This window comes from Chlamydotis macqueenii, chromosome 14 (assembly GCF_036417535.1).
Source record: "Chlamydotis macqueenii isolate bChlMac1 chromosome 14, bChlMac1.mat, whole genome shotgun sequence".
Classification (NCBI taxonomy): Eukaryota; Metazoa; Chordata; class Aves; order Otidiformes; family Otididae; genus Chlamydotis; species Chlamydotis macqueenii.
Genome location: NC_141569.1, coordinates 20,218,349 through 20,240,436, shown reverse-complemented (window position 1 = coordinate 20,240,436; position 22,088 = coordinate 20,218,349). Strand labels below are relative to the sequence as shown.

Genomic DNA, 22,088 nt, shown 5'->3' with positions numbered 1-22,088 from the left:
GGGAATGTGCTTTATCCATGTTTACTTACTCTAGTAACTTAATTTCTCTTTTTATGAATTCACCTGGGTCCCTGAGCTCTGAAGCCAGACCTTTCCCATTCAAAAGGAGAGGAAAAATCCCAGGCAGCCTGATGCGGATGGCACACCTTACTGACGCTGTTAGCGCGAGTGCCTTGTCTTTGCACGTTTGTGCTTTACCTTTCGAATTGCTGCCCGCACATAGAGTGCGTCCTGCGCCCAGGATTTGCGTTTCGGACTCGCGCTGCCCCTGCAGCACCCGCGCCGCCGGCTCCTTACCTGGAGAGGGGTGCCGTAGGGAAACTCGGCTTTCTCGCTGCTCTGGGTGGCCACGGTGGGGTTGCTGGAGCTGATGAGCACGGGGGAGCTGATCTCCAGCGCCTGCCGCTCGGCGGGCGCGTGCACCATGCGGTTGAGGGTGTTGAGGGCGGTGGTGATGGAGAACGGCCGCAGGCTCTTCCGCCGGGAGTCAGGCACCTTAGGGAAGGCGGGCGAATCCACGCCCTTTGCTTTGGGAGATGCCGTTCGCAGGGACGCAGACTTAAACTGGGGGGACCAGTGGCTTTTGCTGGCCTGCAGGAGCTGCCTTGCTGTGGTGTTTGGCTGGAAGAGAGAGAAGGGAGACGCGGTGGCACGTTTCAGAAGTTACACCTGGCATAGTGGAAAAAACTGGCGACTGCTCAGTTTTCCCTTTTTCCTCTCTTTTCCTATCTGGCGGCAGAGCTGGGGGCAGATTTCAGATGACGTGACAAGCGATCTTTAAAAACTTGTGGCTCAGTCATTTCCCTGGTATGTTTTCAGTGACAAATCCTGAATGCGAAATTACTGATGCAAAGCTGACAGCAAAATTAAAATTGGTTTGAAGAACTTGTTGCTTAGACAACACGTTCCTGGGGCCACGCGCTCCTCCCCACGCTTTACGGAAAGCTTTGTTTCTTGTCAAAGCCTTTGGCTTGCAGAGGTGTGAGGAGAGCTGCTGACGTGCTGGCAGCGTTATAACCAATTTAACTCTAAATTAGAAGGGACGTTTGGGCAAGTCCTCCTTTTCCACTTGGTGCTGGCACGCCTGGGTGCGTCCCGCGGGACGTCGAAGCCCTGCAGCCGACGGTAAGGCACGAGCTCAGGGGAGCCCTCGCCACGGTGGCTTTCCCAGCAGGACTGGATCTGCCCAGTCACCTCTCTGCGGGCTCAGTGTTCACGGCTGGATCCTGCTTCCCTCGAAAAACGCCTGGCCTGCGAACCACCCGTCTAACGGGGAAGGGCCAGGCCACGTTTGCGTGCGGGCAACGTTGCAAAGGTATTTCTTGGGAACTGCTGATCTGGCAGTGTTAATGGCAAAGGGCGTGTGGTGACAATGTCTTTTACTACGATGCCTGCCAGAGGAGTTAATCATGGTTTATTGCTGACACTAACGAATTGCAAAACTTTTTGATTCTCACCCACTCGTGTGAGGCGAGGCGCCTGACCACGGGCCGGACGGGCTGGCTCTAACACCGCAGAGGAACGGCTCTCTCCCAGGCACCGTCATTCCCGTTTCCCTCCGCCTCACTCCGCAGCCTACGCGTATGTACGCATCTAGGATGGCAATATGTAATTTCTATGTAATTTAACTTTACCTTAAACCGGAGACATTCTTCTGCCTTCTCTAACACCAGGAGCCGTGATACAATGGGGCGCAGACCCGAGAGTCAGAGCCAGGAAAGCCTGGCATCTCCCAAAGCGGACCCACCTTTGCCTTCGCTGTAATTAATTTCTAATTCCCTGGTGGCTTTATGAGGCCCTAACTGACTTATTTCTGTTAACACCAGACTTAAATCAGTAATTACTGAAGCTAAAATTATTTCATTAAATGAGAAGACATTTTACAAAATAGATTAGAGCTTCAAGTAAGATGCTTTACTGGCACCCCTTTATAAAATAGCCACAAAGAGGTGCTTGCTGTAATTATGATGATTACCAGTATTAATTTTATTTCTAGGAATTCTTGCTGGTGCCGTTTACACCCTGCATCTCCAGCTAAACTGCAGGAATACAGTTCATGCCCAGACCAGTGCTAACAAACACTGCCAGGGACCGGGCGGCTTAAAGGTCTCGGGTGCCGGTGCTGGGAGCGCCGCCTGCGACGCGCTGGGCTGGCGCTGGTGGGGGGCGGCTGGGGGCCACCGTGGCCAGCCAGCCCCCCGCAGCCCCCGGAAAGCCAACGGGACTATCTCACCAGGCAGATCCCCCAGCAAACAGCTACACGAGAGCTGATTTCAACAGAACCTGTCAGAAATGCAATTTTGAAATTTTGCCTGAACTTTGCATTTTTGCCTCCAATTTTTTTTCCTTGTTGCGCAGGCTTTGTTCCAGCGAGGGAGAGGGAAAGCTGTTTGCTCGCTGTCTGCAGGGCTGAGAGGCAGCAGGTGAGCCGCGTAGAGCCGGCACGCCCCACTGCCCGGCGTGGCTTTGTGTGGGCACGGCGAGGAATGGGCTGCACCCCGCTCCATGTGCACGGCGGGGAATGTCCCCGCTTTGTCCCCTGACTCGCCCCCTGTCCTGGCCAGCCCTGCCGAGGCGGGTGGTGGTGTCACCAGCCCTCTCTTGGGGGTGAGGTGGGTTGTGGGGCTGAGGATGCGCTCGCTCTGCCATTTCCGTCAAGGTCTCTGGGACGGCTTCTGGTGCGTACGCCTTCGGAAACGCCAGCCTGGCTGCCCTTACGCAGCAAAACACTCAAACTTATTTTTAACTTAGGGCACGAGCGTGGCTGAGCCGGGACCGTGGACATGAGTCTGAAGGTGAGGACGTGAAAAGCCTTTGACTTGCTGGGTGGTGCCCATCGTGTGGACGTGCCTCTGTAATCGCTGCACACAGCTAACAATGCAATGGCATTTCAGCTACGAACCCAGTGGAAAACCCCTAGGTAAGTGTCGAGGGACCGCGGTGATGCTGCCGAGCGGCTCAGACTGCCGTTTCGGACGCTGCGATAACCTGGCGCTGCTGGGGCGCGGGGGTTTGAACCACTCCGGGGAAGGGCTGGCGGCAGCGACCGACAGCGGCGTCTCTGCGGAAACACCTGTATTCCGAGCGACCCGGCAGAATTGAATCCCCTTAACTTTTGAGATGTTCTGATATAATCTTTTTAAGGATATCTGCCACGTGTGTGGGGGGTAGTAAGGAGAATTTCACAGAAACAGATTTGTGGTTTTCTCTCTTCCAAATTAATGAGTGGAGTTTGGGGCTGAACTGTTAATGGCTCCGAGGGTGAAGGGGTCAGAGGTGGCCGGTTCCCGCTGGCCAAAGTGCTTACACCGTGCAGAATACGTGTGTAAGGTTTCCACATGAGCTGGCAGAAGTTTCGTGTTGGCCTTGCAGCGAGCGAGTCTCAGCTGTCGCTCGTGCGCCTGGGCGCTGGTTGCGGGCGCTGCCCCGAGGGACGGGAGGGGGTTGCTGGGTGGCACTGCGCTCAGCCTCTGCACAGCTCTCCCGGCCGGCTTGGTGCCAGACTGCCCTCGCCTTCTGCCCAGGGATGGCAGGGCGATGGGGTGCGGGCGGTCGCGCCGCCGAAGGGAGGGGGTGTCCCGTCCCGGGGGGGCTTGGGAACCCTACTGATTCCCAAAAGGGAGCTGCTACGGGCTGGGGAGCAGCAGGCACCGCGTGGTCTCAAGGAGGACACAGCCCAGCCCGTGTCGCTGGCTGCCGTGGGGTGCTGTTACCTTGTGAAACGCCAGGCCCTCCTTGTTCTCGGGCCTATCCCTGCTCCTCAGGTCAAGGCTGCCGAGCGCTCGGCCGAGGGGTGGCGGCAGGGGCAGGTGCTTGATGACTTGCACGGAGCTGGCTGGGAAAACGCCGCTGAGCCCGTTGACCTCCCCCAGGAACCAGTTCTCATCCAGCTGTCGCAGCAGCATGATGATGTCCCCCTTGTTGAACCTCAGCTCCCCAGGGTTGTGCCCTCGGTAGGTGTACAGGGCCTTGGCCCGCGGGACCTGCGGGACGAGAAACAGCCCTTGCAGTTCATCCGCGACAGCGATGCCTAACGCAGACAGAGTTCCCCAAAAGCATTCGTAATTACTGGGAAAAATGTAGAAGTCTAAGGCTTAAGCATGCATTTATTGGGATTAACTGCCCACATCCTTTCTTGATGCCTTTTTCTAATGAAGACAAGCTCCAAAATACTTATGCTAAATTTGTACCAAGATGAAAAGCAGGCTGAACTAGTTTAAGAATATTAAGAAATAATTAATGCCTTCCACTGCTCTTCCCGTGGGATCTTACTGCCTGTATGAGATCTCCTCTAACACAATCTCGGTGTTGGTGAACCCGGATATTTCTATTTCAGAATGACCGGGGTCGCGGCCACCGTCCAGCTGGCCTGGCGGCTGTCACCGCGGCGGCCGACAGCGCGGGGCTAGGAGAACGTGCCAAGAGCAAGGTGAGGGCGGGTCACAGCTCTCCCGGGGTTAGCTGCCTGCCCTAGCGCTGTGTGGCTGTGAATTTATTTCAGGTTTTGCTCTGGGTTCCAGGAAGAGACGCTTCTCAATGTTACTCTTGCTGCAGTGCAACATGAGAAAGGGGAGAGGTACCAAACCGGGAGAGATGAGGGAACTTTACCATCTTGACTCTCATCGAAATGAAACGACAAAGTTCACTTAAAATAACCGCTTTGCTGACCTCTGCCCACACTAGAAAACTCATTTAATACCCAGTGCCACAGGTCACCTAGATGGCTGCGCAAATCCAGAGCCGTCCCTGGCCCCGCTGCTGTCACCCCCGGTACGACGCCAGGGCAGCGTGGGGGACGTTTCCCTTGGAAGGCGTGCCAACACGCTGACGACTTCTGTGCGATGCGACTGTTCCAGACAGTGGGGGGCCCACACCAGAACTCAGCAATGCTGAGAGGCTCAGTCTATAGATTGTGTCAAGGACGCCATGGAGATGCCTTGAGCACAGTGGTGAGACCTGGAGTACTGTGTCCCGCAAAAGTGCGTCCTAGAACGGATAAGCAACCAGTGTTTGTTTGTTCACTGCCTTTGGCAGCATCACCGTTTTATATGGAATGCAAAACACGGTTACGCTCTGTTGTTCTGCTGGCCCTTCGGCTGGAAACGAATGGCACCCCTTTAATTTCCGGTCAGCCCCAAAGTGGTCAGGCAGTTGAACTAGATGATCGTTGTAGGCCTTGTAGACCCCTTCCAAATACAGTTTCTACCCTATCCTCTCCTATGTTGGAACGCCGCGAGAAGGTGTGCTGCCTTCACAGGATGGACTTGCCAGCAGACCCCTCATCCCATCATCTCTGCAGACAAGTTTGAAACCCAAGTTGTAAGAGGAAATATCCTGGTGTGTGTTTGTGAAGCCTCCATCACTCAATGGTGCTGTCCTAGCCCAGGCTCTTGTCAGTACACAGCATTTCCATCCCGTACCAGTCCATCCAGTCTCACATCCAACTGGAAACGGTGACCAACGTGAAGTGCTCAGCGCTTCTGCAGCAGTGTGCCTCTGGGAGAGATTTCTTCTTTGCTTGAGAAAAACAGTGATTGGTGTTGGCATGACGTAAGACAGCGGTATGTATCCTCAACCATTATCTGAACAGTTAAGGGCTGCAGATATTGCTCTCTCCTTGAATCGTACCGGACTCTGGGCTTCAATAATATTTTGTGTTGTGGTTCATTTTCTTTAATACCTTTTGATTCCCTGTTCTGCTGTTCCTGGCTGTGGGAGCCTCACTGCAGTTGATATGAATCTGGGAATAAGGAACAGATCCTTTTTCTGGTTCTTGTCTGCTTTCCAAGACGCGGCAGCGTTTCCTTCAAAGGATTCCTTGGACCAAGAAGGGGGAGTCTTTGAATTTGGGACAGCAATATGGTTTGAGGATCCTGCCTGCCCCTCCCGTGCCAGCAGATGAGATGAAAACCCCACCGCGCTCCTCCTGGGCACCTCCAGTGCGGGTGGGCGCAGCTCTGCCCCTCGACACGCGGGAGGCCGTGCTCTGCTGCAGGGCTGCCTCTCCTCACCCGCTGTGACGTCTCCCGGACACAACAACCCTCGGAACTTCATGGGGAAAAGCCCAATGCTGAGCTCTGTTTCTAGTCTCCCAGCTGGTAGCACAGCTGCACTAGATACGTGCCGAGAAAAGCCAGGACGGCCCCCAGCTCTACAGCCTTGATCAGTTTGAAGCAGAGATGCTTAAAAAATAAACAAAACAAAACCAAAAAACCTGATGCCCAGGACAGTCAGGGACAAGAGGCCTTTTAGCTTTTTTCTGTGCCAGATCTGCAGAGTTAGATCATCCTTCCCCACCTTCTAGGACTTGTAACCTCGTGTGTGGGAACTGCAGGAAAAACCTCTGTGGCTGGCAGAGGAGCTCCGTCCACGGTCAAGCGCTTCAAGCCCGGCACGTCAGCAGCTCTGGTACACCAGCCCCAGGGCACGGACCAGCACGGGGAGCGGGGCCCGTCTCAGGAGAGCCTGGCTGCGCAGATGCCAGGGAAGCTGGTGGGGCAACGGCAGGGCTGCTGGCTCTGCATCTCCCACGGACACAGGGCGGGCTTTTGCCTGCCGGCTGCCAAGTGCTGTGACCCCGCACTGCGGTTTTTCCCACGAGAGCCACCAAAGCCTGCCAGCCTTGTGGGAGATGGTTGTACCAGTGACCCGTTCAGGCTTCTCCTGCCTTTTTCTGTGGAAGGAGACCAACTCGCTCCCCCAAATCCAGCCGTGTCGGGGCCCAGGGCTCAGGCAGGATTTCTGCAGAGCCATTGTTGGGAGGGCGGGAAGGTGGAAGAGAGAAACTCGGCATTTCCTGAAGTGTGGAAAAGCTCAGATTTTCCATGGAATTTATTTAGGTTTTGGGAAGAGAACATCTTCCAGCACTCCCAAACACTAATGCTTGGTAGGAAAAAGGAACCAAGAAGAGAAAAATTTTATGTGCTGCATTTACTTCAAACCATTAGAAACAGGAAGCAATTAGTTTAATATTCAGTTCTAATGAACCCATTTTGTCTGTTAATTCATGCTGATAGTAAACATACGCGCTTGGCTTAGTGGCACTGAACGTACATCGCTGGAAAAGAGGAAAACGATGAAAAGGAGACTCGGGGCAGCTTTGCTCTCCATCAGTCCCGAGCTGGCATGGGAAACAGGGATCGCGCCAGGGCCAGGACCACGGCCGCTCGCTGCAGAGGCGTGCCCGAGAGCAAAGGTGGCTGTGGGAACAGAGGAGCGTGGTTCTGGTTCTCAGCCGGAAACACTCGGTGCCAGAGTCGGTGTTAAACCAGGACAAGGAGTGCAGGAGGAGACCTTCGAGTGCCTCAGGAGCCACCAGAAAACAAACGGGACTGATGCAAACGGCGAAAACAGGCCTTGGAAAGGAGGAGCGCAATCGTACGGGGATGGTGAGAGAATGGGAGCAGAGCAAAATAACGCAAAACATAAAAGGCATCCAGAACGAGTTATGGAAATGTGTTAAAAAGAAGAGAAACTCTGAAATGAGATGCATGCCTGTTGCTAACTGGGAAATGTGAACAAGCCATGGGGCGCTGAGGGTCTGGAATATTCTTTCTTCAGCAAGAAAAGGGTCATCAGCTATTCTGTGAAGTTAATTTTAAGGAGACAGGAGGGCAGGCTGGAATAAAGAACGGAAACCCGGGTGGGATCGGTGTTTGTGACCTTCGGGCTGGCTGAAACTCACCCCTGTGCTTGGATGGATGGGCTGTTTCTTCCTCTAAAGTGCTCACAACCTTCATCTCCTCACCTCCTCTTTAACCCTTCCCCCCACTTCCACGCCCTCTCAAACCTCGCAGCGCGCTCGGGTTCCAGGTTTCCCTCTAATCCCGGTTTTCTCTCCCGCTGCTGTTTCCCGGAGCTCGCAGTGACCGCTGACACAAGCCCCTGCCTCGCTTGACAGCGCAGAGCGCTCGTGTTCACACCCTGAAATCTGCTGTAAAGCTTTTGGGGGCTAAGAGAAGAGCAGTCAATGTTAATGCTTACACACTTCTTGAGCAACCAAAAAATATCCAAAATTTTGGTCTTTTGGGGCTTGCTAGTACTTTTGTATAACAAGGGAAAACTGTAATCACACCGGACTGTTCCTGCACTTGGTGACTGGCATTTTCAAAACCGTGTGTTCTTTGTAACTGCCAAAATACTTGTTCTAATATTTTAATACTCTGTGAACAGCAAACATCAATGTAATTTAAAAAAAAAGAGGAGAAGGATTAAAAAAAGCCATAGCAATACAAAGCATTTTGTTTTGGAACCAACTGAAATTAACTTTAAGTTTTTCAAGATTTTAACTTAAAAAAAAAAAATTAAAGAACTATTTGAGCTAAGGCACAAGTCAGTTTTTCCCAAGATCTATTTTCATGGATTAAAAAAAAAAAAAATTATCTATTCAGATACTGAGTCAAAACCATCCCACTGATTTCCCAGCTTGATCCAGGACATAGAACAAGCCTTTGTCTGCCCCCACGGAGCAGCCAGCATGGTTTGTACTGTACAGGGCGCTTCCCTGCTTCGCAGGCCTTGCACAAAATGCAGCTGCAGGCTGAGGTTTTCAGGAAGACGTTCAGGCCACCGTTTTTAATGTGTCCATAAGGTATAGGAAAGGCACAGAGAAGCGCCCAAAGCACGGCAGCGTGAACGTGCCGCTGAGGCCGGCGGCCGATCGCACGCTGCTCCTTCCCCCGGCGTGAGAGCGGCAGCGCGCAGCCACGGGCGCATTGCCCATCTGATTTCAGTGGCGGGCTTTGGCTGGCTTCTGTCCGCTCTTGGACGTGCTGGATCCTCTGCAAGGCATCTGTTTCGCTCTATTTAAAGTAGGTTAATTGCAATGGCAGAAACTGGAGTGCTAATTAAACGCAGCGATAAAGACAAGGTGTGCCCGGAGGTAGCTCGCTGAGGGCAGAGGGAGAGGCTGTCCAGGCGAGGACGCGGTCCTGGGCGTGGGGCGAGCAGGGACCTGGTCTGTTTTGATGTTTTTCTCCTGTTAGCATGTCCAGTTGCTTTTTGTTAATCCAAGGCGGCATTTCATTTTAGTGGGGTGGCAGCGGCAGCAAAATATTCAGCCAAAAATTGTAAATATTGGCACGCTCCCGAGCTGCAGGGTTCAGTTCTTTAAATTCTGTTGGGAGAACGCTGTGAAAAGCTCTGTGAAAAACTCGGCTGAAGGCCATTGAAAATCAGTGTAGAATATTTGCTGCGCAGTAGCGGAGAGGCAGCACTGCACGGGCCGAGCACCGCTGGTGAACAGAAAGGGCCTTTTCCTGCGGCGCCATGCAGCGCTGCAGCTGCAGCAGTAACGCTGAATTAAATAAATAAAGAGAGACAGGCAGCGCTTCCATCTTCTCTTACGTGAGAGCCTCTAAGACCAGCGGTTAGCTGAGTGGAAGGAACACCGCAGTACATCCAAGTGCCCGCTGACGCTTTTCAAGCAGACAGAGACTGACGGGATGTGTTGCCACGGCCCCTGCGCCGAGTGCAGCCGGAGCTCCTGACCCCAGCGCGCGTGGGTCTGGGTGCTGAGGAGACGCCGCTCTTCTGCCGGTGGTGCCTTTGTGGCAGGGCGTGCTGCCTCTTGCGCTGCCTCTCCCGGAGACGCCTTTCCCCCTCTCTGTTTTCTGGGTGGTCGTAACTTTTTTCAATGCTGCTCCATTTTCTCTGATTTTTTCCCCTCTGTTTTCTCCTCCATCACGCCTGAGCGAGATGTGACCCTGCTGTCACCGTGCCTCACGCTGAGCGGCTGGAGCCCCAGGGTGCCCGGTGCCAAGAGCTGCCTGCAGAGCTGCCGGGAGAGCCCAGGTGAGGACACGTGGCAGGTGAACTCCGGGCCGGGGAACCGGGAGCTCCCACCGCAGCAGGGCAGTGCGGCGCGTGGCCCTCGGGTGAGGGGCTCCTCTGTCCTTGGCCGCTCTGGCAGCAGGGATGGTCCTGGCAGATGGACCTCAGCACCTTGTCCCCGTTCTTAGTGGATATGAGGCCAATAGGGGAGAACAGATTTTTTTTTTTTTTTTTTTTTAAATATTTTTGGCAGTTGGCATCAGCTGTGCTAGGGCAGCCATCCAATACATCTGAGTCTCCCGCCGTACAAAACAAAGAAGCAAATTAAAAATATGTACGAGTGTGTGTGAGGAAGCAACTCAAAGCATCTCTTCATAGCTGGGAGAAATGCACACTATAATTATCTTAAATGAGCTAGTTATAACTTCCCTATTATTGGCAGTGGATTAATGTAAGACCACACACTCATAGCACTGGTATTTACAAAAAAAAAAATAGGAGAAAAAAGTAGTAGTGTGTGAGGCTGGCTGGGGGGTCACCAGGGAGAGACATTAGAAATTGTCCAGAGAGGAGGAAAGCAAAGCCAGGGAGGGCAGTGAAGAGGAGAGACTGCTGATGGAGGCCGTGAACCCGCAAAGCTTGTCCCAGGCCACCCCACTCAAAACCACGCTGGGGACAGCACGGCCCCGCGGTGGCACCATCTCCGCACGAGTGGACCTGCGATACCCCGGCGTGAGCCTGAGGATGAGGCGTAAACGTTGCGGCGCCTGGGACTCATTTCCTTCTTCGCCATTTTCCAAGCAAGGCTCATCACAGCCCACTTCAGTGAGACGAAGCTAACGCCATCAGCTGGGATCCTCCTGCTTCCCAGCCGCTCCGACCTCACCAGCCTCCACGGCTGCCTCGAGGAATGAGCGCACGGGACGAGTGACTAATTAATCCTTGGAACACCTTATTGCTGCTGGTGTCCAGGGGTGCTTCCTTCTCATTTACTGCGTGCCAGGGGAGGACAGCAGGAGCTGCTTCAGCAGGAGCGAGCCCCCGTCCTGCACCGCTGTCTGGCAGCAGCATCGGACCTGGCCCCCAAAACTCCGTGGGCTCCCAGCGGCAGAGGCCGACCCGTGGGGCTGAGCAGGCTGCTGTATGCTGGATCAGAAACGGCCTCAGACGGGTTTGGACCCGCACCCAGATGGTTTCCCGGCTCTGATTTTCATAACTCCACACAGGGAATGCCTCGGAGTGCTCTTCGCTGCACCTCATCCCTCGAAGGCAGACAGCCGCCCCGAGCACGAGGTCTTGCTCCGCACCGGCTGAACGTCTCTGCGGGAAATGCTGAGGGCCTGATCCTGATCTGGGTTTCAGGGGTGCCGCCCCGCGTGCAGGGAGGCAGTCACTCCCTGGGACCTTGCGTGGGAGAACTGGCTCAGGCACGGGCTGTCTGGGGAGTCCTGGCCCCCCGAACTGGAGTGAGGTGGCACTGCCAGGGCTGTCCCGCCCTGGAAGAGGCCAGCTGACCAGAAATGGCCCCGGGACGTTGCAACGAGCTGGGACAGGCAGGCCAGCCACAGCTGTCTCTCCCAGAAAGTCTGCGGGGCGGAGGTGGTGGTCCTTGGTGCGCGGTCCACAGGTCCTCGCGGGAGGCAGCGCAGCCCCGTGCTCTGCGCCAGCTCTGCCTTCCCCTCCCGCCCCCGGCACTGCGTTATTTGTGCCGAAGAGCTAAATATCCCTGCGGTGCAGAGGCAGCGATATTCCTGTAGATACACGATTTCTGTAACGCAGAACAGCCTCCTTGAAAGGAACAGTTTATTTCTAGGACAGTGCCAGGAAGAAGAGAAATCCAGTCCTGGATGTCTTCCAGTTTGATTTCTCTCCCACTGTGGGTTCAGTTGGCAAGTGTGTTTTGATTATTTTTTATTCTGGAGCTGTTTGGAGCAGGGCTGGCATCAGTCAGGGGACTGGTGTGCTGTGCGGGGCGGCGTCCGGGGGGCCAGGGCCGGGATTCACCAGGACTTGCTCTTCAGGGAAACATGTTGAGTTGGACCCTGCAAGCCTCTAACTCCACCGTGCTGGCCCGACGCCTGGGTAGCACAAGTCCAAGTACAGCCTAAATGTTAAACTGTACTGACGTGCTCGAAAGAACCTCCCAGCCAGAAAGCTGCCGCTGCGGGGCAAAGAAGGGTCCATACCACAGGATGGAGGAAGCTCTTCCTACCAACCCTGTCTCCTTTTCTTCAAAGAACAGCACAGCGTGATGAGGTGGTAGGCACATGTTGTTGCCCCAGACCCACACGTGAGCGCCAGCGGTGGCTGCAGAAATGTTAGAGGATCTCTGCTCTTGCCTGTGGCCTGGATGACCCGTCCATCTCTGCACAGATGCCTGCATCTTCAGTGCAGGGGCCCCACGGTGCGGGGACAGGCTGTTCTGCAGCACACAGGGAAACATCCAGAACATTCAATGCGTGTGGGAAACGGAAAGCTCCCGTCCCAACCCCCCTGTGCGGGCGGGGAGGGCGGTGAGGGTGAGGTGGCCAGCGGTCCCCACTCTCGGGGACGGTGCGTGTTACCGGAGGCTGTGCCGGGCGCCGTACCGACGCAGCAGCGATTCCCGCCCTGGAGAGCGGGCTGCCTAAGGAGACCGTGCAGATGAAGGGTGGGGTGACGGTGGAAATACCATCCCTGCTTTACCCGTGGGATGGTACCGGGGGAGCGTGAGTGACTTGCTCAGGCAGGGACTCCAGGACAGACCTGAGAGCACAGCGCTCAGTGCTGCTGCTGAGCACTGGTCCACACACTGTGGACGAGAGCTGGTTATTATCCGCGCACTGACGCCGAAGGATGTGCCAGCTTCTCATAAGGAGAGATAATCAAAACCAACTGCCGTCCGTTTTGATTACTAACTTTCTGCAAGCTGCCTTCACATCCTGCCACCGGCTGCCTGCTTTCGGTGGATGAATGAGCCCCACGTCGTCTCCTTTGTGCGCTCAGCTAGCGCGGTTTCAGGGCTCTCTAAGAGCCAGTTGGATGAAAAGAGCTATTTGAATGTAAATTAATTGCCATTACAATTCTGTTTTTCTGCTTTTCGGCACAGGAGATAACTTCAGCCTTGTCAGAGAGAACAAAACCATCAAAAGTGAACTTGTCATTTCGATCTCTTCACATAGTTACGTTCTGAGGAGTCAGACAGTTGGGTGGTTTCTGCTCCCATGTTCCCAGCACAAGCAGACTGCGTGCACCGGGCGTAGAGTCAGTCCCCTCCCGCTCGGGTCAGTGCTGGAGCTCGCCCCATCCGCCCCGTTCCCTCTCGGGCTCACCGGGACGCGAGGCCAGTGCTGGCTGTGGCTGAAGCTGGCGGTGGCCCCGCGCCGCGTGCCTTCACGGGGGCTGGAGGTGTGAATGGTACAGGTTCAGCTGGGTATGGAAAGCATCCTCTGAAGTCACAGGTGTAAGGGGGGTGATTTACAGACTGAAAAGATGGAAAGCAACCGGAGGCCCTGCAGAAGCAGGTACTGGAGCCTGCCGCTGAGACTGCTGGGGCTGCGTGTCCGTGGGTGCTGGCGGGGCGATGGCAGCGGTGAGCGGAGCACCGACACCGCCTGCTAACTCACACCCCCTGGACACGCCACCGCGTGGCTCAGCCACTTCTGAAACGTGCCTCTTGTACTTCTGGCTGTGTAACGCAGAGGTGAAATGGAAAATGGGGAAAATGATTGGAGAGCATACAGAGCAGCTGTTATCACGGAGAGGCGCAGCGCTGGCTGAAGCACTGCCGCAGGCACCCAGTGCCGAGGGGAGCGCCTGTCTGCATGCGGGTGACGTCCCCGCGGCCCCGAGGAGGACAGCACCGGATCAGGCTTCAATTTGCCTGTGTGAAACCACAAGAGAGACTGAGGTGGGCAGGAGGCGTGCCAAGGCGCACGCAAGGCAGGAGTTGGCCCTAAGCGTGGCTGTGCTTCGCAGGTGTGGGCTCCTTGGCGCAGGCAGTCACAGGGGCGCGGGCGGAGCGGGACGGGCACCAAGAGCCGCTCTGTGCGAGGGAAGGCGGGCAGGCCGGCAGCGGCCGGCGTGGGCCACAGCAGGGCGATGCCAGGGACCAGCGCGTGCGAGCCGCAGTGTCTGTGCAAAACCTTTTCACGCCTCTTCCACTTGTGGTTGCTGCTGTCAGATGTTTTTGTCTCTGCTGCAGTCAGCAATCTCAGGCGCTGGTTAAGCTGTGTGTCATGGTTTTAAGCCGCATGGAAAACAACCTGTGTCAGCCCTCGGCGTGCCCGGTCACGATGCTCTGCCTCAGCACCGCGCGTCTCAGAAGTGGCTGTTTACCGTGAGGGAGGAAACCTGCTCCCCGCTCCCTCCTGCCGCTGCTCCCGAGCCCTTGCTCTGCGCGGGGACGGGGAGCGCGCGGACGCCGTCACCCAGCGCTGCCAGGCCTGGGCAGCAGTGCTGCTGCCGCCGCGGGCACAGGGCTGGCACGATGAGGCTGGCGGCAGGAGGGGGTCGAGGGGTGGCGCTGGCCACCCCGCGGGCAGGGACGGTGGGCGTCTGTGCTGCGCCCTGTGCCTTCTGATCGCCCAACAACCTGGGATTTTGTTTTCACAGTATTTCAGGGAAGCGCTCACTTAGTGACGGCACATCTCTCCGTTAGCCTGCCACCTCCGCTTCGCAGCCATTTGGATGGCAAATCAATGACTGCCGTGAAGTGACGGCCACCAGCTGGGCCTCGCCTGGGGAGGACGCTGCCTGCCTGGCCTTGGGCATCCGCACCTTGCCCGGACCTGGGGCTGGAGCCAGGAGCCGCTCTCCCCTTTCTGTATTTCCATTTCCCAGCAGAGACCGACTGACTCTGAGGTGCAGTGATGCAAGACGCAGCCCGACGCGGTTTCCCAACGGGCAAGGCTTACTCTTTCCTCCCTGCAAAGGCAGTGAGAAGTTCGGGGCCCATCAGTTGTTCAGGGTCCAAAGGAAACCCTCTTCAAGGGGTTGGATTGCCAAAGGAGGCATGTTTGTCTTGTAAAAACTGCCTCCTAAATTGTGTCCACTGTCCTGGCATCAAAACAGAACGGAGGTTCCCGAAATCAGGGTAAGCTCAAATGTCCACTTAGAAGCTCCTAGGGAGAAGGTTTTCCTAAAAAAAAGGTCATGTTTGTTTATTCATTTGCACAGTGCCTTGCACAGTGGAGTCCGTTGCTGAACGGAGTTTGAACGCCAAACAGTAACAGCAGAACAAGGTCCAGCATTTAAGAGCACGCAGTGCAGTTTTCCTACGGTGAAGCGAAGGAGAGCGCAATGTTTAGACAGCAGCAGTGAGCGGGTCTTCTCCTCGCCAAGATCCAGCCTCACCTCTCCCAGGATGGTTTTTGGCTCCAGCCCTCCTGCGCCGGCAGAGCTGCACGTGAACGCGCCTCCTCCTCTCCCCTTCCTCCAGAGGGAAAATGACAAACCCAGGCCAGCGACCGACTGTGCGGACCCGGGGACGGCGGCCAGCCACCAGCTGGGAAACTCTGCAAGAAGAGGAAGGCTCTCAGACTTTCAGCCTCCGCGCTGACCACGATACTCAGCAGGTGAACACGCACGCTGAGAAACCCTGCCGTTCTATTCCTGACCTGCCAGCTGAGCCTGACTCATTGCCTTGGTAACAAATTAAAACGCTTTTATGTGTTTGCTGCCTGGTACCTAATTTTGTAAAACCAGGGGAACTGGCTCCTGATGTTGGCCGTGGAGGTCCTTTGGCTTTCCCCCGCCCGCGGTACCGCCCGGGAGCGGCCCCGTGCCCGTCTCGAGCCGCGGCGCTCGGCAGCGCGGTTCGCAGGGGCGCTTTGGGCAGCGGCGCGCAGCCTGGGGAGCTGCTGGCGACAGGAGCCAGCATCGGTGCAACCCGCAGGGAGACAGCTGGGAGCCTCCGTGTGGCAAAGGAGCAATAAATATCGCTGTGTGCTCTCCAGGCGCTGGCACGGGGTCAGCCGGGAATCGCCACGGCTGTTGCCGTTTGCTGGGTGCCCGGGCTTGGGGCCTTGCTCGCCCATGGAAAGCGCAGAGGGGAGTTTGCTGGCAACTGAAACAGAGATGTTTCTGCAGGAGAAGAAAATACCAAGCCAGGCGCTATATATAGATGTCGTGTGCAGGTGGCGACGGTGGAGTGCGGCGTATTTTTATCCCAACAGAGGTGTTATCTGTCTATCTCCCGTGAAGCGCTGGCGGGGGTGGTGCAGCGCTCCGTTCACACAACAAGAAAATAGCCGGTCACAGTTAAATCTGCGTGGTCTGTGTTTTCCAGAGGCAAGCTGTCATCCTCGGGATTTTTCTCCTCTGGCTCACCGCCCTGTGTTTGTTGCATGACAAAGTTCATCATCAAGTAGCTGTTTCGTGGCCGGGATGAATTTTTGCTGTGTCTGGGGTACGGTTTAGGTCTGCTGCTCACCAGAGAAGTACGGGCATTTTGCGTACGGCTCAGCACGCACGGCCTGTCTGCTCTCACCAGCGGCAACGCGGTGTTTAGCTTACACTGGGACTGAGGCCAGATAAGAAGGATGCTTCGGCACAGGACGTAACCACATCTGGCACATGCCAGGGGCAGTTCCTAAGAGTTCAAAGGCTTCAGCGAAGATTATTTACGCATTCACCTCCTAGCAAATCCTTTTATTCTTGAATTCCAGACAGTTTACTACGTGGAGATCCTGAAAATCCAAGGCCTTGTCCTCTCTGCGTAGATGTTAAAGATCTTAAAACCTGGCTGCCGTCCCGGAAGCAGCTACCGGGCAGCGCGGTGGGCTCTGCGCAGTGCTGCCCGCGCGGCTGCTCCCGTGGCGGCTGCCCCGGGCCCGGCCGGTCCCTGCACGGGCACAGCTGGGCACAGCTGCACGCGTACGTGCCCACGTGCACAAAGCCGGAACGTGCCCACCCCAACTTAGCGCGTAGGGAGCGGATTGAAAAGTGACTTAAATGCTAGCAAATAACATCGTTTGGGATGGGCTCTAACGAGAGTACTCCCTGTTTTTTAAAGACTGGCTCTGTGAAATTCCTGACTGCAAACTGAGTACTGTATTAGTGCTACCCCAAAACTCCGCGGGCGCCTGCTTGCACTTCCCTCTCGGAGCAGTATGAGTTCTTGGCGTGCTTGGTGGTGAGGGGATTTATTTTACTTTTTTGTCTTAAAGGATGCTCAAGAGAACGAAGAGCTAAAAGCTGGCAAGGAAACATCTCTGCTGAGAAGAGAAACTTTGATCAAACTTGTGATTTTTCGCAGCTCCATGGAGTAAAGGAAGTTTATTTATGGAACAGCTTCTTTAGTAAAAACAAAACAAGTCCTGCATCCTGCTTCTGATGGCGAATCTGGCTGCAGTGCAGCACGGCGCCCCTTAATTTCATTTGCTTTGTAGCATGGAGCGGTGCATGCTGTTAGTGGTAATTAGCAGTCTGTGCAGATTGGGCTGCCTTTCTTTGGAGAGCACACGACCTTCTACTGCCGTTGCAAATGAACGCTGCCACGAAGAAAAGCAGCTGCGGAGGGGCTAACGGTGGCGGAGCAGGATTGCGCGGTAGCTGTTCTCACTGTGACTCCTGACAAAACGGATCTGCTCTGTGGCTCAAACCCTCGGGAGGCCTCTGCTCCCCCAGATCACTTCAGGTGACCGTCCTGCCACCCAAGCGCTCCACGTCGCAAGGAGCTGACACGCGGTCCGTATCACCGCACTGTGCTGGCGCTTCCAAACGGGGCCCTGCTGCTGCCGGGCGCAGCGCCGCTGTCACCGAGCGCCAGCTCAGGGGAGGGTCCGCGTGCACCCGTGTCCCCCCAGCGCGCCCACAGGAATGCGTGGGCCTGTATGCGCGTACTTGAAGCCCCCAGACCCAAAGCGTGACTAATACCTTGCTTTCTTCACTTTGCAGTCAAGGATTCCAAAGTGTTTTATAATTAACTAACTACGTGTAAGAGCATTTCAGTGTAGCGTTTTATACCCCTTCACCAGAGGCACAGGGGGTCAGCGGGCTCTCCCAGCGCTGCAGGGAGCGGGTCTGCAGCCACGGCCCTCTCGCCCAGTGCTTGCTAGCTCCGCTGAGTCCCAGGAGTTTGGTCTTCAAACGCTTTTGGGAGCTGCAGGCTGATGGATAATATCTCAGCAAGACAGTATCTCAGCAAGTTCCTACCTGTCCTGAGAACTAAACGTAAGTAAAAGAAATGTGAAACTGGGGATAGAGAAGAAAAACGGATGAATGTATTTGTGCTTTTCTAGCTGGCGCTGGGGGAATCCAGTTGGAAAAACTACAAACCACCTCATTCTCAGCTGAAACACCGCCCATAATGGCTGAGAACCGCTGCTGTCTGATGGTTCGTACCTCGCACAAACGGCACCAGCAGCTCCCCTGAGAGCTGGCTCGCAGCGAGGGCCCTCGCTGGCCTCGGCTCTGCCGCTCGCGGGAGCTGGTGGAGCAGGGCCACCCGCCGCAGAGGCTGCCGAGCCTGCGGCGTGAGGACCCGGCTCGCCCCTGTCCCGCTCTGCTGTCCCACCTGGCCACCGCTCACCCGATGGGTGCTGCAGACGCGCCCCGGCTGTGCTGCGTCACCCACCCGCCCCTTCTCCCCCTCTACCGCCGGAACAGCACTGCCCGGTGCCTTCGGGGACTAAGCCACGTTTCGCTGAGCTAAAGCATAATTTCTGGCCGCAGAGGTGCGTGTGGGAGAAGGGGATGGCCTCTTCCAGGCCAGCTCTCCCGCATCAGGCTGCTGGCCCAGGCCCTGCCTCCGTGCCTGGGCAGGCGCGGCTGCCTGCCGCTAAGCTGCTGGGCCAGGCAGGGCTGCCAGCGCCTCGCTCGCACGGCCACACGTTCCAGTGGGAAAACCTGAGAGAGGAGCTCCTGAGAGATGGCTGGCCGTGATGTGTGATCCGTCCAAGACGCCACAGAGGTTCCCTGGGATGCACACACCAGCCTGTACCCGGGGGTCCTCCGCAGCGATCCCCCCGCGCGGGCACCGCCGCAGCACGCAGCCGACAACGCCTGCCTGACCTCTGCCTGCAAGCTTACAGCTCCGCAGCTCTGAGAAACGCTCTGAGGTTTAACAGCTGCTTGAGTCAAGCGTTTGAATGTTATGAAGAGATTCGTGGAGACAACGTATAAAAGGGTCGTTCAGGTGGGAGAAATGGGATCCAGGAATGCAGCACAGGAAAGGTGAAGCCGCACCTCAGTTTCTACCCTGAACTCAGTCTGAGCCAAGCTACTGTAACACATCCAATATCATGTCCTCGTTATTTAAGAAAAGCTTGTGCACTGTTAAAGAAAATGACAGGAGCAACTCAGGATTTTAAAATTAGCCTAGGAGATAATCTCTAGATAAAGTGAGTTGAGTTTAGTATTTTTCATTAGCAAACCTTGAAGTACTTTGCCAGGACATAAGCATCACTACGCGCTCTCCTTCCTCTTCAGGGGCTGGGGACACCGAGGCACAGCGACGTGAAATACCTTTCTCCACCTCTAACAGTTACAGCTTTGCCATTACTGCTTTAATCGCTGTCAGTCAAAAATCAGCACACTGCCCGAAAGTCAAAGTGCCTGAAATGCCCCCCCAAAGGCCAGGAAGCACCTGAAAACTCCCGGGAAAACAGCTGCTGAGAAGTTTTTGCAAGGAGAAGGTTTTGCCTCAGCCTGCGAGCCAAGGCAGTTACTGTTGTGATGAACTCCAGAGAGTCAAACACCACACGGGAACGGCAGCCGGATTTACAAACAAAACAACCTCCCTACTTCAAACATTTCTGCAGTGCTGCTAACAGGACAGTTTCATAGCTCTTGGAGAATACGGCTTTCTCAGAGTAAAGGACATGGACCCTTCCTTACCCCTTCCATGTGGATCCTGGGATTTGTCGCCAGCCGGTGCTGGAGGAGCTGCAGCCCCCTGGGGACTCTCCTGACGGAGGCAGGGGAGGACAGGACCCCCGGGCGCTGGATGGAGCCGAACCTGGTAACGTTCTGTCCACACCTGACTCCATCCAGGAGGCGAATGAGGAGCAGGTTGGAGGGCAGCTGCTCGATGCTGCAGAGGACAAGGGTCCTGCACTCTGGGCACCTGAGCTCCTTCTGGGATTTCAGGATCCTCTGCAGACAGGGCTTGCAGAAAGTGTGCTGGCAAGGCAGCACCTTTGCTGTGGCATCGAGCTTTTCAAAGCACACGGGACACTCCAACAGGTCAAGGAGAGCCAAATCATCCATCTTCAGCGCAGAGCTCCGTCACGAGCGGAGCCAGAGCCATCCGCGTGCCACATCCACCAGAGCGGGCTGAGATGCCTTCCTGCGAGAGCTGCACCGAAATCCTGGGCTCAGACAGCTATCCTGCGCGGAGGGAGAGGGAGGAGGGAGGAAGAGCAGAGCTGGGCTGCTGGCGTGTGTAATGCATCCCACCTACATTGCAGAGCAGTGCCTCACCAGCCAATTTGCAAATGTATACTTTGTGCTCACATCCCAGTTTGCGGTGAGTCACTGTGAGTCAGTGCGCGCGAGGGGACGGCGTTCGGGCTGACGCCAGTGGCAGCAGCCCCAGGTCCTGCTCGCTGGGCAGAGCGATCCGGAGCCCGAGCGGGGCCAGCTGGCTCCCCGCCGCCGGCCGGGGCCGCGCTGGCTGCAGCGCGACGGGCACGCTCGGCCTTACCGACGCCGTATCCAGCGTTGTCTTTAATGCTCCCCCGTCTGCGGATCAGAACTGACACGACAGTAAAAAATTTACCAGCTCAGGAGATGGGCGTCCCCGATAAACATCAGACTGGACCTGTTTACGCTCGGCTCCGGCGGAAAGCAGCCGCTCGCCGCGCGCATCCCTCACACACCTACACGCCGCCTACGGTGTTCTGATCCGTCCCGACTAAGCTCGCTCCCTACCCGTTTTGACAGCAGTTCTATAAAAAGTCGTTCAAACAGCAGCACTCTCGCAGGTACCTGGCAGGGCCGCGAGGCGCTCAGCAGCGCCATCCTTGCCCGCCTTGGCTACCTCAGCTCTCTGAAGCAACCCGAGACGATTATTCCTCCCACAGCCTGAAGTCACTCAACCTGTTCAGCTCCCCGGTGCTGCACGCTGGGCAAGACCAAAGCGCGCACCATGGCGGGATTCAAGTCTGGACTCGCGGCAGCTGCGCGGCCCCACGGCACAGACGGGACGGCCCGCACCCGCTGCGTGCCCGAGGGGCTGAAGGGGAGCCTTCGCGCAGGGAGCTGGGGCGGTGCTGGAAACATTCCTACGGATGCTCGACAAAACAGCAATGCTCTGTGGGACAGAGGGAAAAACCGAAAAGTGTGTGTGTGTCAGCAGGGCCGGGACTGACTCCCTGTGCGACTTCCAGCGCGTCACCACGGGCTCCAGCAGCTCCTGGCCGTTCTCGCTCTGGGCTGGTGGGGTGGTGGGTGCTGTGCTGGGGTGAGACGGCCAACGCCGGGTGCTGGGTGCGCCCAGCTCCCGCCGCCGCTCCCCACGGGAAGCGTGCCTGCGCGCTGCAAGGCGGCCCAAGCCCAACAGCCGCAGCGTGGGGTCTGATGTGGGCACCTTCCCACCCCAGCGCGGCACTGGCCGCGGCACAGGGAGGCCGGGGCATTTCACGGTATCTGACGTGTGCATTCACTTTGTCAGCTGAATTCCTGTCTCGAGGTCTGCCTCGCTCGCGCATAGCGATGGATTGCCCAATGAGAGAGCAGCAGAGGTAGGGAAGAGCCCAGACAGTTTTCCCTCCAGCCCCTGCCATATCTCAGTCGTGTGTTTACAGCCTGCACATACTAGAGGAGAAGGCTGTAAATCTGAAGGAATGCTTTCTACTTGATCCTCTCACAGATAATGCCATCAGGCTGCACTGTGTCCCCTCCCTTTTCTCAGGAGGACTCGTTAGAAGTACGGAGTGGAAATGATTAACGTATTTTTTTCAAAAGTTCTTCCCCCTAGATCATGATTTTGTTAAAACAAATATTTTCTTTTTTGTTAAATGATGTCCGTTTGGCTAAATTAAAATGTTGACAAACATCTCCCAGATAATGCGACAAACCAACGACCTCGTGCTGCTTCATCCCCGGTTTCCTTTGCCTTTGGAATTTCTTTGCACTCTGCCATGTGCTCTCTGTGCCTGCCTGACCGAGCGCATGCTTTTTAATGAATGATGCTGCAAATAACACCACTCTGGCGTTTTTAGCTGCAATGCGTGACACAAACAATACTGAAAGCAAAGGGTTTGAAGGCAGTTTTTCTGTTGTACATATTCTTCCCAATCTGCGCTCTGTGATTAACGCTCGTGTTGTGTTTCCATCTGATTGGAAAGGAAACAGGATTAGAAATGTCTTGCAGCGGGCAGGGGTGGTTCTGA

The 22,088-nt window shown here is 55.9% G+C and overlaps 1 protein-coding gene across 1 annotated transcript in view; it reads right to left on the bottom strand.

The window, feature by feature from the left end:
* The window catches only part of SH3RF2 (SH3 domain containing ring finger 2), a 29,093-nt gene extending 7,350 nt beyond the window's left edge, over positions 1–21,743 (bottom strand). Inside the window, exons 1-3 of the mRNA XM_086759212.1 lie at positions 19,591–21,743; positions 3,714–3,983; positions 298–621 (exon numbers count right to left, since the gene is read on the bottom strand). Of these exons, the coding sequence (XP_086615338.1) occupies positions 298–621; positions 3,714–3,983; positions 19,591–19,962 (966 nt within the window). The 5' untranslated portion in view covers positions 19,963–21,743. The remainder of the gene's footprint in view (positions 1–297; positions 622–3,713; positions 3,984–19,590) is intronic.
* Between the last annotated feature and the right edge of the window lie 345 nt (positions 21,744–22,088).